General features: G+C 36.6%; 1 protein-coding gene across 4 annotated transcripts in view; it reads left to right on the plus strand.

Moving 5' to 3' along the window:
- wdr37 (WD repeat domain 37) overlaps window positions 1–16,936 on the plus strand; it is a 50,991-nt gene extending 34,055 nt beyond the window's left edge. For all 4 annotated transcript variants that reach the window (XM_048174037.1, XM_048174038.1, XM_048174039.1 and 1 more), the window contains 3 exons: window positions 12,191–12,325; window positions 12,800–12,914; window positions 15,162–16,936. In XM_048174037.1, coding sequence (XP_048029994.1) covers window positions 12,191–12,325; window positions 12,800–12,914; window positions 15,162–15,293 — 382 coding nt within the window. In that variant the 3' untranslated portion in view covers window positions 15,294–16,936. The remainder of the gene's footprint in view (window positions 1–12,190; window positions 12,326–12,799; window positions 12,915–15,161) is intronic.
- Window positions 16,937–19,159: the final 2,223 nt, after the last annotated feature.

Below are 19,159 nucleotides of genomic sequence, written 5' to 3' on the forward strand. Positions count from 1 at the left end.
AATTTGGTCTCTATCTGCGGAGACCATAATATATTTGAGTACTTTGATTATGGTTGCACTTATTATTTGCATTTAATAAGACTAATAGAAAACATTATTCATTTTTGTTTATACTTTTTTTTTATTTCTATGATCAATTTGTGTAAAGGAGTTCAGTTAGGAGGTCAAAAGTTGTAGAAGCTCATTAATCATTTACAGTTCTAAGGTCTGAAGAGACTCGTATGAAATCATTCAGGAGAGAAGCCTTTTACAGTGCTTCAATATTGTTGTCTTTTACTGCATATAATCAAAGTCCCTTTAAGACAAGTCATTTCACTCGGCGGCCATCTTTGAAACGCCTCTCGGGCATCCTGGGCATCATGCAGCTCCTATCTCTTTGAATGGGGAAACATCAGATTCTCCAAAACTGTTCGCCAACCTTACGATTAAATTTCATATTTGAAATCACCAATGAAATCTAACAACAACCGACTCGTACATTTAGTTTCTAAACGCTCGAATCATGACAAAAAAAACTATTTTTTTCAGGCTGGATCAAGCTAATGCGCATGCGCAGACCTAAATGCGCGTCTCTTCGGAGGCGCGCGTCTGACTGTTTCTATAGAAACCGGTGATTCTAACGGCCGCTGAAGTGACGCGATGACTTTACCAGTCGGCGATTGGCTCTTGGCTTTAGAAGGCGGGGACTTATTCCGCCATATTGCGCGTTACACTTTCTCCCATTCAAAACAATACGAGTGACACGCCTTGTGTTATTCTATAGTCTTTGATATAATTCATATTCAGAAAGCAGAACTGAAATGACATTCATTACAAGACGATTAGTTAAAACATTTCAAATGCACCTGCAAACAATTTTTCTAGTCATTTATTTCGTTGTTGAGGATTTCTTAGAAACACTGTGTAAAAATCTTGTCTCATTCTAGTGATTTCAGTCTTGTGTCTTGTCTCGTGAGCTAACTGCCTCGTCACACCCCAACAAATTACACCAAAACAAGTGAAAAGTAATAATTTAGGATTTTTTTTTTTTTAGGAAACATTCAATTCTAGCTAGCCTAAAAAAATATGAGTCAGCTGTTTTATTCCAACAATGTATAAATAAATACACCTGAAAAGTGTGTTAGACAAAACTGGCTAACACTTTTTTTTAGTTTAGGGTCCAATTCTCACTATTAAAGGTACAGTATGTAAGAATTTTGTCCGCTAGAGGTCGCTAGAAGCCTATTCAAAACAAAGGAGTAGCTTGATGACACCAAGTTTGAGAACGGAATCTTGGGACATGTGGTCTCCACCTCAGCGGACGGTGCAAAAGAATTAGGATAGGACTCGGGAAGAAATCATGTTCATGGATGAGATTATTAACGTTACTGTAGTATGAAGTCGAGCAGGAGCGAGTGTTGTGGGAGCTGAACAAGGAGCTGGAGCGATTGATCAACACACGCCTCACGAGCAGCGGGACTTTTATTATGCCACAGTTGCCAGCGCCGCTTCTGCTTTTCCGGTCATGAGTATGAGGTAACACAGCTCTGTTTATCATATTAGATACATTTGAGAGTGTTGATGTGAAAATTATGATATAACGTTATTCTGTGCGTTCGCTCGGCGGCTGCTGTGAGACACTGTTACACACTGCAGTAAGATAGATCGATTTTACAATATCATATTAAATGCTGGATGGCTTGTGTTGATAAATTACATGCAATTAATTTTAAAATGTATTGTATGATGGAGAAAATTTTGTATTACTGTTACTAAAAATAAAGCTGCATCTGATTATGCTATGTTAGCTACTTGACAATAGTGTTTACCATGGTAAAGCATGGTACTTGCAAAAAATCAAGAAAATTAGATTTAAACAATAAGACTAAACGTGTTGAGCTATATAACAACAATTAGTTTTCTGTCTATAAATATATCAAAACAGTTGTTCCCTTGTCTATTAAAACATGTAATATATTAAAGCGTCTTTGGTGTTTCTATGGTTACTACAAAATAAAGCCGGAAACCGAGGGTAACGCGGGTATGACGCAATTGACAGGCGACTCCTCACACGTCCCAATATTTTAAGTACTCAAGTGAACAAAATATTTAACACTGGCCAAAAATATTACATATGGCACCTTTAACTAGTTGCTTATTAGCAAGCATGGATATTACTCGGATATTGGCTGTTTATTAGTACTTATAGCACATATTAATGCCTTATTCTGCTTGATCATATTCTACATCCCTTAACCCTACAATACCTAAACTTAACAACTACCTTACTAACTATTAATAAGCAGTGATTAGGAGTTTGAGGCAAAAGTTGTAGTTAATAGTTATTTAATGGTGAGAGTTGGACCTTCATTTAAAGTGTTATAAAGACAAAAATCCATGATAGTGTGAATGTGAATTTCTTTTCTTTTCTTTTTCTTTTTGTTCTCATTGTTTTAATTTGGAGGTGTTAGAAATACATTCATGGTAGAAAAAAAAAATCTCCTGCATTGCATTTATATTCACTGTTGGACGTTGTTATATAAACTAAAAATTTGTTTTAAAAGAAAAGTTTTTGATAACTATTTACTGCTTTGGTCATGTATGTGAAGAGTACAGTGTAAATTAAATGAATGTAGGTATTACCTGATAATATAACGCCAACAATTATGAGGGAAAACACATTTTTCCGCTGTCGTATCATAGTTGAACTTGTTATATGTGAAGAACTTGCACATGCGACTCGGGTATCTGATTGATTCCAGTGCTGTCAGGTTACACAGGAGTTGATGAGACGCAGCTAATTATGTTGGGCCGCTGAATTCACTCGTCACTGAGCCCTGAGCAACACTCAACACAGACACGCGCTCGCACTCATGTCAACACTTTCACACCTGTGTATCAGTTTTTCTCTATGTAATCAGACATTGGAGTGGCAAAATAAAGAAATGTGTGAAAAGTAGCTTTAGTGTTTTCAGCATCTACGAGGACCACATGAGCTTCATCTCCAGAGAAAGTTTGATTTAATTTGAAATTGTGATGGAAATATATTACTATTGTACAGTAGAATGTGCTTCTAAAATTAAAAACAATAATACAGTATTAAAACAGTATTTACAAAATATCACAGGATTTTCAGCAATTTAAGCAGTAAACAAGACTGTGTGTGGCAAAAATTGAAAGGAATTGTTCACATTTTTTAAGATTAATTAAATTGTACATCATAAAATGTAATGAATCACAGAATCCAGAAAATTAAAGCGACAAAAAAAGGATAATTTATTAAATTGTTAAAGTTTTATGATTTCAATTGATTAGACATCCTTAAACCATTAAATCAAACACTGAATTTTGGGAAAAAATGAAACCCATTTCATAGGGCCCTAAAAATCTCACAACAATCCCAGAATATCATAGAGACTTGAGTATAGACTCTTGACTTTTGGCCAATGGGACATGCTAGAAAACACTCAGAACACCTTACCAACTAAATAACAATGCCATGAAAACCACCCACAACCCCCTAGCATTTTGGAGATGAGTTTTCCTCTGAATATGTAACGCCTGACATGGAAAGTTTGACTTCGAAGTGCACCGAAAAGCTTAATGAATGAGATGTTTGACAGGAGATAGCAGCGTGTGTGAGTATTCCTGCATGCAGATGTGTGTGTGTGTGGGCTGTAGAGACAGCTGTTGGTTGTAATGAGTGGCGTACAGTGCAGTGTGTGTGTGGGTTGATTGAGTCACGCATGAGAGACAGAGAGAGGGTGTTGTGCTGTCAGTGGGAGTGAATGCTCTGCTGCACTGGGACCGTAAGATGAATGAGCTCTGCAGCGCTCCTGGCAGGAGCTGAGGACCTCCTAAAGACCAGACACACACACTTACACACCTTCACACAGGCTGAGTTTATATTCATTCAAGCTGAGCATGTCTGTGGGTCCATGCATAGCACACATACATGAGTCATGCTAGACCTTTCTCTCTCTCACACACACACACACACACACGCTCCTGATTCTGATTTCCCGTCATTCAGACTTCCTATCCATCTGACATCCTGCTATCCTCACTTCCCTTCACTTCCTCCACTCATTCATCAAGTCAAGACTCAGACACCACACACATACACGCTCATAAACACACATTTACCAAGTTGTGTGGTTTCTTCTTTTTACCCCGTAATGGGTAGCTCCGCCCACAATGGAATCCCATTGGTCCAAAATCCAGCTCCACATAGCTGTATAATAAACATTGGATTTCTTTATGAACTTTTTGAACTGGCAAAGTTTTGGGTGAATCGACTTACAATGGAGAGACAGAAATCACTCAAGTTTCATTAAAATATTTTCATGTGTTTCAAAAATAAATTAAAATCTCAGGGGCCATTCACACAGAAGACATTTTATTCATTCTACTGCAATATTTTTCATTTGTTTTTCTATGTAAATGTGTACTAAATGGACGTGTTTGACCATTGCATTTGCATCTTTTGCGCTTGCGCTACATAATAATGCGGGAATATAGTCTTTAATTGTGTGTCAACGGCTACAAATAAGCCACAATAAGCTTGTGGAGCGAACTTGTCAATCATCTTGATGGATGATGCAGTGGAAACTCTGACCAATAAGAGAACAGTTTTATTCGCATGTGACTTGCATAAACACATTTTGGTATGCTTTGAAATGTTGCCTTGTGAAAACGAACCGAACCAAGAGGAAAATGCAATATTGTAACTAATTAAGTCCCTGTTTCGGAACAAAGCAAGCAATCTATGGATCTGAAGACACCCTTAAACAAGTAAATGATTACAGAACGAGGAAATGACATAATTTTCATTTTTGAGTGAACTAAAGAGATGGTCACATTAACTTTTTGTTCCATTGACTTCAATTAATGCACATGTGAATTCAGTTGACAGGAGACCCAACTTCATATGAATTCCACTGCATTCCAGAGTTTAATGAACTCTGACTTGAAAATTTGCTTCACACAAAGACTTGTGAGCAATAGAAGATTGATGGGTCACCTTGTGACTTCTTAGCTCAATTAAAAGAATGAGAACTTTAAATATGCAGGATTGCAACATTTCAGTATAGTCAAGTATATTGCATATTTTTACATTTTGGATGCGTTATATGCTGAATTGTGTTTTTAAAAAAGACGCAGCGGAACGTGGCATGATATTACGAATGCTGCAGTGTCCTTACAAATTTAGCATACTCGGTCTATTGTGACCGCAGCTTACGCTTTAATGAATTTCAAATCCAATATCTATATTTCCTATATTTCCAATATCTATATTTCCTAATTTTCCTATATATTTCCTATATTCCTAGATTCAAACCATCAGTACTAACAACGCATTTCTTTTTTTTGCAAACCGAGGCTCACAAACTGCTGTACAGTTTCTAACAGTGAGTGAAGTTTATCTCAGTTGTGCCGTACAGCTGACATATGCCTGTCTCACTTCACTAACCCAGAGCATCAGGACACACCACGAGCGCAGCATTACGACATATGGACACTTAGATGAAACATTCAAGCCTTTGCCCAGTTTTTCTGCTGTTTGCAGCATATGCATTGAAAACTTTAAAGAGAGACAGTTTTAGAGCTAAGTAGTGTATACTGGTGTGTGGAGTGTGACCAGAGATGGAAACCTGAATCTGAAGGCCAAACTGGATGTATCTAGATGAGCACTTGATAAAAGTCTATTCCATCTTGTTTAGTTTTTCATGCTGACGGTGGTCACGTAAAGATATCTTGCAAATTGTTAGGAAATTATTTGCTTAACCAAATCAACCAAGTCATTTGACTCAGAACTCTCATTCATGAACGTGACAAGATGATGGCTTTAAAAGTCTGGGTATACAGCACAGATGTCATATAGACTACTTTTATGATACTTTTGTGGTGCTTTGGGGTAAAATTTTTACCTTTTTATTGTGCATTCTTCAAAATTTTTCCTTTTGAGTTCCACAGAAGAATGAAAGTCATTGAGGTCTGGTATTTGAGACCAAAACAGAATTTGAGACTTGATATTTGACTTGAAAACGTGACCTTGTAAACCTATAGTCCAGGGCTCTTCAAGTAGTTTCATTCGAGGGCCGGATTATCAAATCAAAAAGTTGAGGTGAGGGGGGTCTTATTGGTAAAAATTATTTTATTAATTATTAGGCTTCAATGAAAATATTCTCACTTGGTAACCAAAACCATACATGGCTACTCACTACCACTGTCTAATGATATTATATTATTATATATTATATAGGCCTATAAAAAAAAAAAAAAAACGCCCAAACACAGGTACAAACGACACCTTAACAAAGACATGAATTATATATTCCCCTACCCACATATTGCAATATAAATGGCTATAACATAGTTTTCAATATAAATATTCCACATTTACACAAACCATGGTAATTTACTACAGTTCATTCATGGTAAATGTTTGTAAGGGTGGTGATTTTGGGATTTAAAAGGCTTCTATCTTCATTCATGGCACATTTCTCCTGTTTTCCTCATCAGTCTGGTTGGGAATTTTGAGGCCGTTTCATCTGATTTAAAACTAGTTTAATCATCGAGTGATTTGTAGTTTGTAAACGAGAGGTTTGTGTCGTTAATCTCACTTTTCGTTCCATTATCCACTGGGCCGTGCTGCGTAGTTCAAAATAAAATAGTGAAACGCATGAAAACCGCGCTATTTGTTCTGTATTTGTTGTTACTGGCTGACAAATATCTACAGATGATTCGGTGACAAAGCGGTCCGAACGAATCCAAATGGTTTCATAACGTTATGCAAGCGCGTTTAGCCAATTCACGGAAAAGAAAGTCGACAGAAATACGGGACGCGCATAATAACTGCTGAAATATTCGCACTGAAAACGTTTCTCAGGTGAGTATGCATGCGCCACTGTGGCCATGGTATCTATCCAAATTTAGCCGCACCATCAGGAAAAGAGGAGGAGGAGATTGGGGTGCCACGGGCTGGATGAAGATGATTGGCGGGCCATATTTGGCCCCGCGGGCTGCCAGTTGACGAGCCCTGCTATAGCCTGTGCATATTGGTGCACAAAAGGGTGGCAGAATGGCCTAAAATGTCGTCCCCTAATGGCCCCAATATAACGAAATCAAAGAATGAACTGATTTGATGTCATTTCGAACAAAATCAGGCCAAAACGATGTTCGTTTTGGGAGTTCGAAATGGCTTGCCAAAGCAAACTCTCAAGAAAAGTTTGCATATAAATGAACGTGGTGTGACTTTACTGGAGTGCTGATTTGCAGAGCTCCTGCTAACATACCCATGTTGTTATGATCTGATGCTTTTCTTAGGATTTCTATAAAAAAATGCTTGCTATTTTCTCATTTTTGTTGTGTTAATTTTGTTACTGAGAGGAAAGCTTGCAGCACATATTTACATATTCATCTAAACGTCGCTCTCAGCGGTTTGGGTGGCGTCAGATGTTCGATAACAGTATATCGCTGCACGTGTATTCTGAACTTTGTTTTACCCTTAAACAAAGAGCAAAAAAGAACTTCGCCGTGAGTATATCAGGGCCTTAATCATCTAATGATGGTGCAAATGCTAATGAGTGGCACAGTACAAATGATACATGACATGAGGGTCGCTGTACACAGGGGCACGCAGTGTTTGCTGCCTCATTCCTCTTTCATCTGCAGGGCATTTCCTGTCAGACACACTATCTGTCTGTCAGGATGCTTATGAGAGTATCGCCAGTGTGCTCGATTTCAGACAGACAGAGGGAGACACACCTGCTGTCTTGGGGAATGTGTCAGAATGGGTTTCTCACTGAAGAAATATCACAGCTGGTGTCTCCTTTGAGACAGATCACGTAAATTCTGGATGACAAGCCCACCTATTTCTGTTTCTCAGATGCAGACTAGTGGTTAAAGATTCAGGCTGGAGGCCAAAAGGGTGTAGGTTTGAACCAAGTAGGGGTTCATTTATGGACCCTCGATCAAGACGCTTGACACTTGAGGTTACATAATGGGGACTGAACCTGTAATAAGTGAACTGCTTAATGACTACTTCTATTTGTTGAATCTTAAAGGAATAGTTCAGTCAAACTGTCTTTCCAAACCCATATGGCTTTCTCCAGCCAACAGATATAAATGGAGATGTGCAATAACAACTAGTCTAATTCCATTGGAAGTTGCGTTTTTCATACCAGAGTTACATTAAATACATTTTGTAATGTGGAGGCACGAATAGGATTTGAGAGAAATGGTGGAGGGCGAGATTTTTGGTAAACAAAGACTTTTGTTTGTCACAAATCAATCGTATGACTTCAGAAAACTTGTAATGTAGTATAAGTCATATTGGTCACCTTTATGGTGCTTTATTGTCATTTTTAAGACTTGACCCTGTTCATCCATCCTTATTCATTTTCGTAGTACAGACCAAGGAAGAATGAAAATAATACTAGATTGGATTTAGACATTCCTTCATTATGTACGTAGAATAAACTTTTTGTTTTAAATATATGAAATTCATAGTTGTCGATTATAATTACGAAACGTACATCTTGTCTTTTCCAGCATCGGCAAGAGCATGATCACATGCAACTACATTAGCTATTGTTTTAAAGAGCTTATTATTCTCCAGCACTGGATCTCTATTAAACACACACGCCGCTCTTCCTCTAATGAGTCTCGACCTTGCTTGTCAGTGGTCCCAGGGGAAACGGAACATTCCCAAAATATCATTTGAGTTGTAATAGGATTTTAATCAAGCTTTTAATCTATTATCGGCCCCACCACCGCCCCCACCCTTGCTTTCCGGTGGCAACCCACGAATGTCAGAAAGTGTTTCCACGCTTCACTTTGGATGTGAACTGTGCCGGAGCGAGCCGAGCAAAGCTGTTAAATACGGCCAAACCCAACTCCAAATCTTTAATGCAGTGGAATTTAGCCCCTAATTAAACCTTAATATCATGTCAATTCAAATTAGCACGGCTAGAGGCGAGTGGAGCACCAACTCTGGCCCTTTTCTTTTTTTTCTTCATTTTTCTCTCCCGAGAGAAGGGAATACAAAGAGGAGAGAAATGTCAGCAGGGAATGACGTGATAGATTAGAAATATTAAGGTCCATTAAATGGAAGTGTGTGTGCTGAGCGGAGCAGTTAAATGTGCGCTGTGACCCTGAGGGTTGCTGACATTCCTGCTGTTCACCCAGACTGTCTCAAATCACACACACACACTCTCTATGCCTCATTTTGCCCCAGCTGCTGGTGCTCTCGTGCCCTGTACAGGAGCAGAGGGTGGTCTTACCAACCAGGGAAAGATGAGTTTAATTTCATAATCACAATAATATAATTTGTTGGGAAGATTCAATTCCAGTAGCAACTCAAGCCTCATTACAGAAGTCACATACTAGATAGGCTCACGTAGCCAGACCTTTGGTTATCAGCGTAAAGTCTGGTCTACATCATAGCTTATTCTGGCCAAGAATTGGCCACTTAAGGTGATTGCATGCTCTGAGAATTCTGTGAAGTCACTGACATTCACTGAGGATGTTGTGTCACAAGATGTAGAGGGATAGCACAATGCTTTCATCATGTGCAAAAAAAGTTATTTTAGAATATTAAATGATATTTGAACTTCTTCTGCAACATATTCTGACATAGGAGAATCACTTGGTCCAAAGATGTCTCCTCTTTCCACACTCTTAAGACTGATTGCTTGTATAGACAACTTTGACTTCTGGTCAGTGGAGTCGCTAGATTTTCTGGCCCCCTTGTTCGGTTAACAAGAAGGGGAACATTGTGATCTCTGGGTTTTCTGTACTCCCACATTTCCCCCAGCGACGCCCCTGCTTCCGGTCACTTTCCACATTTTTTTCAATGAGAATTGGCAATTTAAAGCAAAAGTTGATTCAAATTTAACTTGCTAATACGCAACGGCACAATGCGGTGAATGGTATTGCAGACAGTGTAGCTCATGTTTTCTGCCTCATAATTAGCTGGATAATGCAACTAATACGAACACCTACTTAAGGTGATGATACACATGGCAACTTTTTGAACAGTGTTGCTGGGCAATGTTGCCGTCAACGGGCAACCTGATGAGACAACGGACATTTGGCAGCAACCAATCAGAGAGGAGCAAATCTATTGCCAACCCAATAAATACTTAATTATAAACACTTGTTAGGCACTTTATTTCAACTTTTTAAATATTTTCTTCATTTTTATTATTTATAATAATTGCCTTTCCGGTCTGATTTGCGATAGGAAAAGAGAGAAGAGCGAGTTTGGCAAAAGGCAGATTCGAACCTGTGTTGATCGCGTCAAAAGCTACATTCACATGCCATACTCCCTACAGCCTACGCCACTAGAGACTTTAAACAGAACATGTCTTTTTAGTATTGAAAACTGAAAACATTCGATGGCTAAATTACAGCCAACGCACATTAAATTGGGTATTTTAAGCATTAAATGAGGTAAATTCCCTGTTTTGGGTTGACACATGACAACTTACTAGCATAAAAAGATATAAGTTCACTCTCCTTTTCTTCGATCCACTGCCGCTGAGAGACCGCCATCTTGTTTTAATTTTTTCTGAAATCTCCAAGCCAGTCACGTGATCGGCTGCTAGCATTCTGATTGGAGGATCTCAAAAAATTGCCTATGACTGATCTAAAGTATCTAGATTTAAATTTGTTGCTCATTCTCAATGGGAAAGTGCCCAAGCAACATTGCCCGAACGCATCTGAAGATGACCAACTATAGTCCAAACCTGTCCACCTTGAATCCTTAAAGGGTTGGTTCACCCAAAAATGAAATTTCTGTCATTAATTACTCACCCTCATGTCATTCCACACCCGTAAGACCTTCATTCATCTTCGGAACACAAATTAAGATATTTTTGATGAAATCCGACGGTTTCTGACCCACAAATAGGCAGCAACGTCATTGCACCTTTTGAGGTCCAGAAAGGAATTAAAGACATCGTTAAAATAGTCCAAAATATTTAAAATCATTAAAATTGTCCTGTAGTCGCATGGACTATTTTAACAATGTTTTTACTACCTTTCTGGACCTCAAAAGGTGCAATGACGTGCAATGATTGCTGCCTAAGTGTGGTTCAGAAACCCTCGGATTTCATCAAAAATATTTTAATGTGTTCCAAAGGTGAACGAAGGTCTTACGGGTGTGGAACGACATGAGGGTGAGTAATTAATGACAGAAATTTCATTTTTGGGTGAACTAACCCTTTAAGTTGCGTAGAAGCAAACCAGTCAGATTGAAACTGGTGAGTTCCACCAGATCATGCCATTTTTTCTGCAATTGCTGTGTCTCATTTCGAAGACTAAAGTATCCATTGCATTCCAAAGAAATTAGAACAATTTACGAAATTTCCACACAGGGAATCGTCAATTTTATAATGGCTAGTTTTCTGAAATGATGGATCCTTGATGATGTATGCAGTCGACAAATGCAACCTGCGAATTGAGACACAACTAATATGCATCAGGCAGTGAACATGCCGACACTGTGCATTACCTGTTTGACAATGTTCAACAATGCCACTGCCTTTATAAAGCGGCACCGAATGCCGATTCCACTTTAAAGGGGGGCATGACCAAAAAAGTTTGAGTAAAACAAAGAAAATCAATGGGAGTGCAGACAGTGGAGCTCACATGATCTGCTTCCTGATCCATTGGGTTTTGCAAAGAGTAGGACTGTGGTCACCTTGAGCCCTCTCTAGTCAGTCTGTACGGTCATTTTTCATGCCAGTAAAAGAGAGACTCTATCTTCCTTTGAAAGAATACTTGAGTGCTGAGCTAGTTACTTTTAGGGGACTTGCCATTTTGCTGATGTATTTCATCCAAAGTCCCTTACGCCACACTTAATTCAGGGACAATTCCTGCCGGAGCATTCTGGAGTTAAGAGTCTCACTCAAGAACGCAATTATTACACAGCAAGATTGCCACCTCAGTAATATAACATCTCACAACCCGGTTACAGTAGTTCCTTGGTCAGTCATGATCAGGATTAAATTGGTGCCCTTCCCATTAGCAGCCAAGATCCTTGACCTTCTGTAACTTCCGGTTGCTTCTTGTTGTCTTTATCTGTCTGTATAGGTATCTTATGTAAACTTTGTGATAACCATGTGCGTTTGTTCAGGGTGATATTTTCGGACTTCAGGTGTTAAAGAGTGATTGGAGCATGCTTTCCATTTGTTTCTTTCAGCACTGTGACATCAGCCGTGTTCACTGTCGGGGACAACGTGGTGTCTGGAAGTGACGATCGCACCGTCAAGGTGTGGGACCTGAAGAACATGAGATCTCCGATTGCAACCATTCGCACAGACTCGGCCGTTAATAGGTAAGAGCAGCAGGTTGGTGAGGTGTAAGACAGCTTCCCGAGACTGTTGTTTCTGAACAAGTAGAGGCAACAGTGCCTGTTTTAGAAAGTTCTGAAAAATTGAGAAATGTATTCCTCAACATCTAGATATTCTGAAAGGAATAAGTCAGACTTCTGAACCAGAAATGGTATTTAAGATTTGGATAACATTTTTGGTTGATAGTTTTTTGTCTGTTGATTGATATTTATTCTTAGTGTATAAGATGTTGGCTAAAGCACATTAATGCTTTATTCTGCATGACCATATTCTACACCCCTTAATCCAGTACATAAACTTAACCAATACAACTACCTTACTAACTATTAATAAGCAGTAAATTAGGAGGTTATTGAGGCAAAAGTCGTAGTTAATAGAGAATATGTGTTCTCCATACTAAAGTGTTCCCCTTTATACTTAATTGAGTTTATTGATTGATTCACTGTCCTAACCTGCAGGATAAGTGTCTCAGCGAACCAAAGAATCATCGCTCTGCCGCATGACAACAGGCAGGTCAGGCTGTTTGACATGAATGGGGTCCGTCTGGCCCGTCTCCCACGGAGCAACAGACAGGTACGTTTCACACAGGGAGGTTTTATTACCTTTCTTTTTGCTCCATGTCTGTCAAGTTGCCTCGTACTCTTTAACCACTAGACAGTTCCTTGGATTGTTTTCGATTATTTTTCTTCTCATGGACCTTCTCTGAAAAAACTAGCGAGTTGCTATTCCTTATATATATATATATATATATATATATATATATATATATATATATATGCTACCAGTCAAAAGTTTGGAAACAGTACTATTTTTAATGTTTTTGAATGAAGTCTCTTAAGGCTGCATTTATTTCATAATAAATACAGAAAAAACAGTAATATTATGAAATATTATTACAATTTAAAATTATGGTTTTCTATTTGAATATACTTTAAAATATAATTTATTTCTGTGATGCAAAGCTGAATTTTCAGCATCATTACTCCAGTCTTCAGTGTCACATGATCCTTCAGAAATCATTGTAATATGCTGATTTATTATCAATGTTGGAAACAGTTGTGCTGCTTAATATTATTTTATAACCTGTGATACTTTTTCAGGATTCTAAAAAGTTAAAAATCAGCATTTATTTAAAATAGAAATCTTTTATAACAATATACAGTACCGTTCAAAAGTTTGGGGTCAGTAATTTTTTTATTTTTTTTTTTTTTTTTTTTTTTTTTAAGAAATTAATACTTTTATTCAGCACGGATGTGTTAAATTGATAAAAAGTGATAGTAAAGAATTCTATTGTTAGAAAAGATTTATATTTTGAATAAATGTTGTTCTTTTTAACCTTTTATTCATCAATGAATCCTGAAAAAAAGTATCACAGGTTCCAAAAAAATATTAAGCAACACAACTGTTTACAACATTGATAATAACTGAGTATCAAATCAGCATATTAGAATGATTTCTGAAGGATCATGTGACACTGAAGACTGGAGAAATGATGCTGAAAATTCAGCTTTACATCACAGAAATAAATTATATTTTATAGTATAAGTATATTAAAATAGAAATCCATCATTTTAAATTGTAATATTTCACAATATTATTGTTTTTTTCTGCATTTATTAAGAAATAAGTAATGCAGCCTTAATGAGCATAAGAGACTTCGTTCAAAAACATTAAAAATACTAATGTTTCCAAATTTTTGACTGGTTGTGTGTGTGTATATGTGTATATATATATATATATATATATATATATATATATATATATATATATATATATATGATTCCAACTTGGTTGTCTCAATTTGTAATAAGCAAAATTATGCCATTTACTCTCAATATTATGACACCTCCTTTTAGTGAACTAAAAAACCATTTAAATTAAACAGTAATATTATATTTATATGTACAGATTTATAAATATATACACTACTGTTCAAAAGTACAAAGCCAAAAAATGCATCCATCCATAAAAAATTAATCCATATGGCTCCACGGGGTTAATAAAGGCCTTCTGAAGCGAAGCGATGGGTTTTTGTAAGAAAATATCCATATTTAAAACTAAATTAATTAATTATGATAACTAGCTTCCGGCAGACGGCCGTACGCATTGATTTGCGGCGGAAGAGTAACCTCTGACCTGACTCATGACACAGTGACAAACATGGAAGCACAGAGGATAGAGCAAAACAAAACGCCGGTCACAAATTAGAAGTCTAAAACGAGAAATTTTAAAGAGAAATGTCGGAGGATTTCAATATAAGAGAAGAGGAGCTTGAGTTTGGTGCTCAGCTCTATTTGTTTGAACCACGAGAGGCGTCTAAACTTACAATACTCCTTCATCATACATCGCTTCAGGGGTTACTCTTGTTGCACAAGTCGACTTGCACAGTATGCATACGGTCATCCAACGGAACCTAGTTATTTGAATTCATAAAGTTTTAAATATAGATATTTTTCTAGCAAAAATGCATCGCTTTGCTTCAGAAGGCCTTTATTAACCCCCTGGAGCCGTATGGATTATATAATTATAATGGATGGATGAATTTTTGGGGTTTCAAAATCTGGTCCCCATTTCACTATTATAAAGCTTGGAAGAGCCAAGATATTTTTTTAAATACATCTCCGATTGTGTTCGTCTCAAAGAACACCTAGGATGGCCAAAGTCTCTCACAAGGGTCCATCTCAGTTGCTGCCTATCAAGGCAGATGGTGGGAAGACAGTTCACTAGGTTTTGAGACAGCCCTGGTCCTTTTAACTGTTGCATTAGCCTATTTTGTACCTTTGTTTGCATCCTGACAACCGTGTTGCATTTAATGTGCAGGGCCATCGGCGCATGGTGTGCTGCTCTGCCTGGAACGAGGAGAACCAAGCCTGTAATCTGTTCACCTGTGGCTTCGACCGCCAGGCCATCGGCTGGAACATCAACATCCCTGCCCTGCTGCAGGAGAAGTGACGCGTTCACACCCCCAACCCATATGTGAAGAGTTTTACACGAAGCTTAACACGGCCAATCCACGCAATCACGGCTGAATCCTCGAACACGTTCTTCAGTGCCACACCTTCTGTAGATTAAACTAAAGAACACGTTCACGTTGTGTGTGTGATACGATTCAGTGCTTCATCACAGTCACTGTCCTGTGGTCATCATGCCTTGAACGTGTGAGGAAGACTCAAGTGTATTTCATGGATATTCTGCATATCTACCCCTGCGCCGGTCATATAGTTTGGTGAAGTCTCGTTACCCCGTTTTTACGTTTGCATGATTCAAACTGCGACTCGTGAATCCTGCGAGAACAGGACGTTCCCGAAACGTTCCTTCACGGCTTGGCGCTGTTACATTCGAGTAATTGTTCACTTTAGTGGTATTTTTGTTGTGCAATGTTCAGTTTGTTTCTTTGTACAGATGACTTTTTATTTTTTCGACAGCATTTTAGATTTTTTGTTTTGTATAGATTTCTGCTTTGCTTTTTATAGAGACAAAATGTGCGAAAGAAACATAAGAGCACTCTGCCTTTGTGAACGGAAATCGGTGAGCGCATTTACGGATCCGCACCTTCTCGATGTTCTGATTGGAACCGGCGTTGAAGCGGCCAATCGGCTTCTGTCAGTATTGCCGAAGTCCATTTGCATGACAAACCCACCTCTCTGTCAAATATGTGAAGCAAAATGCTGTACAATTGCTGTGTAATCTCGTTCACCCTATTGAAAACAAAAAAAGAAGCTGAGGTGTGAGACTTTAAGTATCGTGACTGTTTATGAAGCCCTACGATTGATGTTCACTTCCATTTCGAGGGCTTTCAAGTCCAACTCATCTGAATTCAGAACAAGTTCACATTGCTGTAGTTTTTACTTGGAAGAGATGTATTTGCAGCCGAGTTTTCGATATTGTAATATTTGTCGATAATTATCTGACCAAATGCCTTGCTCAGTGTGATCTACTGACGCTTGACGGGCTTTCTGATGTACTTTGGACTCCTTGTGATGTGTGAACCACTGTGCTTAGCCGTATCTACAGAAACCTCACTCAAATGACTTTCGACGTTCATAAAAAATCCTTAAATGGAAGCTCTTCCATCAGTGTGTTACTATCGGCATTGTTACTGCATTACTGGACTTTCACCACAACTACGTTGGACTTTACTTAGAAACACTGGTGGGAAGTGTCAGTTTTTCACGTAGACGGTCTGTTAAATCTGTTAGGTCTAACAAAAAGATGTTTATTATGCGATGTATATTTGTGTGATGTCCATGTTTAATGGGCTGTATTTGACTTTAGACTTAAAATGTACGCAAAAACGCATAGAAAACGCTCATCTTTTATCCAGCTGTCAAACAACACGAGCTGTCATCATCATGTACGTATATGACCCATCAGAACGTCCTTAAAGTGACACTGATCTTCAACATTTTAGTTGTCTCTAACTTGGTATAATGTTCTGTGGGGTATTCTGTATTGAGCCATTATTTTTTATTTGAGAGTAACTTAATTTGCTGTATTTGAAAAACATATTGCATCATATAATGACAATGTAGAGATATAGAATCAATTAAATCACTCACTGCTGGGCTTCAGAATAAAGTGAAAATGTCTTTCAATGGCCACGTCGTTTTGATTAAACCAATCATTTGACAAATAGTGTGTAAAAAAAAAAAAACACCTGGCTTTTATACGGAAGAGGATTAGGGCCAAGCAATAATAAAAAAATTAAACCATCTCGAGATTAAAGTTGTTAAATCTCGAGAAAAAACTCTCAAAAAAAAATTGAGAAAAAAGGCGAGATAAATTGTTGAGAATAAACTCATTAAATTATGAAAAAAAGTCGTTAACAAACGAACTTGAGAACAAATTGTTTTGTCAGAACAAATTCGTTAAATTACGAATTTGTTCTCATAATTTAACGACTTTTTTCTTGTAATTTAAAGAGTTTGTTCTCAACATTTTATCTTGACTTTTTTCTTGAAATGTAACATGTTTTTTCTCATAATTTAATGACTTTATTCTCAACATTTTATCTCGACTTTTTTCTCGAAATTTAACAAGTTTTTTCTCATAATTTAATGACTTTATTCTCAACATTTTATCTCGACTTTTTTTTCTCGAAATTTAACAAAATTTTTTCTCATATTTTAACGAATTTGTTCTCATAATCTAACGACTTTTTTCTCGTAATTTAACGAGTTTGTTCTCAACATTTTATCTCGACTTTTTTCTTGAAATTTAACAAGTTTTTTCTCATCATTTAATGACTTTATTCTCAACATTTTATCTCGACTTTTTTTTCTCGAAATTTAACAAAATTTTTTCTCATAATTTAACGAATTTGTTCTCATAATCTAATGACTTTTTTCTCGTAATTTAACGAGTTTGTTCTCAACATTTTATCTCGACTTTTTTCTCGAAATTTAACAAGTTTTTTCTCATAATTTAATGACTTTATTCTCAACATTTTATCTCGACTTTTTTTTCTCGAAATTTAACAACAATTTTTTCTCATAATTTAACGAATTTGTTCTCATAATCTAACGACTTTTTTCTCGTAATTTAAAGAGTTTGTTCTCAACATTTTATCTTGAATTTGTCTCGAAATTTAACAATTTTTTCTCATAATTTAACGAATTTGTTCTCATAATCTAACGGTTTTTTTCTTGTAATTTAACGAGTTTGTTCTCAACATTTTATCTTGAATTTTTCTCGAAATTTAACAAGTTTTTTCTCGAAATTTAACAACTTTAATCTCGAGATGGTTTTATTTTTTTATTATTGCTTGGCCCTAATCCTCTTCCGTACTTTTAAATGTTCTTTAATTAGATTAATAAAAAGTATATATAGGTCACTGATGAATAAGAATTTTAAAAGTGTAAAAAAAATATATAGAAAAAAAAAAACAGTAATAGTTTTATTAAGTGTTAATGTTTTTTTTTTATATATATATCAGTTAACACTGCTATTGTCTTTTTTTTTTTTTTTTTTTTTTTTTTTTACGCGATGGATAAAATTTGTCACCAAAAATGTCAGTCGGTTTTACCAAATGACACTTTTAGTTATACCGAATGACGATATTTTCAAACATTGCTAACAGGCTGAAGTCTTGCTTGCTAGCAAAAGGACAAGCAAACTTTTTTTATATTTAGTTTTCAAAATGTTACATTTTATTGCGGTTGTACCGAATGACCTGATGTTTCGGGACATGCGTATGAACAAGTGAAAACATGCATTTTTCAAATAGTTGAGAGAGTTAGTTACTTTACTTCACGACCATGTGGTCCTTTGCAGGCGTCTGAATGATGTCACATCCTGTCACATGATACTGACCGCATGACTTGATCCAAAATGGTCCCTTTATATTGGTTACTCCGAATGACATCAGTGAAATTCATTTTTTTCCAGACATTATTTCTCATAACAAAGCAATGACTTCTACACATAATTTTAATACCATTTTGCACTGTTAATATATGATGTTATAAAATCATGCCAGAATAAAAATATATATACATTTATTACATTTTAAGATATTTTAATCACAAATGAAATGGCTGTATTGGCCTTTGGACGGTTAAACCTAATGACCTTTTGACACTTTAAAATGTAGCAAAATGTAATTAAAACCTTTTGGATTCAATAAAAGAGATCTAGTTTGTACTACCTTACATACTTTGGATGTCATAGCTTTGTTTTTTATTATTAAGGCCTTTGGACAAAAAAAAAAAAGACCCGTCATGACAGTGAACCATATATATATATATATATATATATATATATATATATATATATATATATATATATATATATATATATATATATATATATATATATAT

This window comes from Megalobrama amblycephala, linkage group LG22 (assembly GCF_018812025.1).
Source record: "Megalobrama amblycephala isolate DHTTF-2021 linkage group LG22, ASM1881202v1, whole genome shotgun sequence".
NCBI lineage: Eukaryota > Metazoa > Chordata > Actinopteri > Cypriniformes > Xenocyprididae > Megalobrama > Megalobrama amblycephala.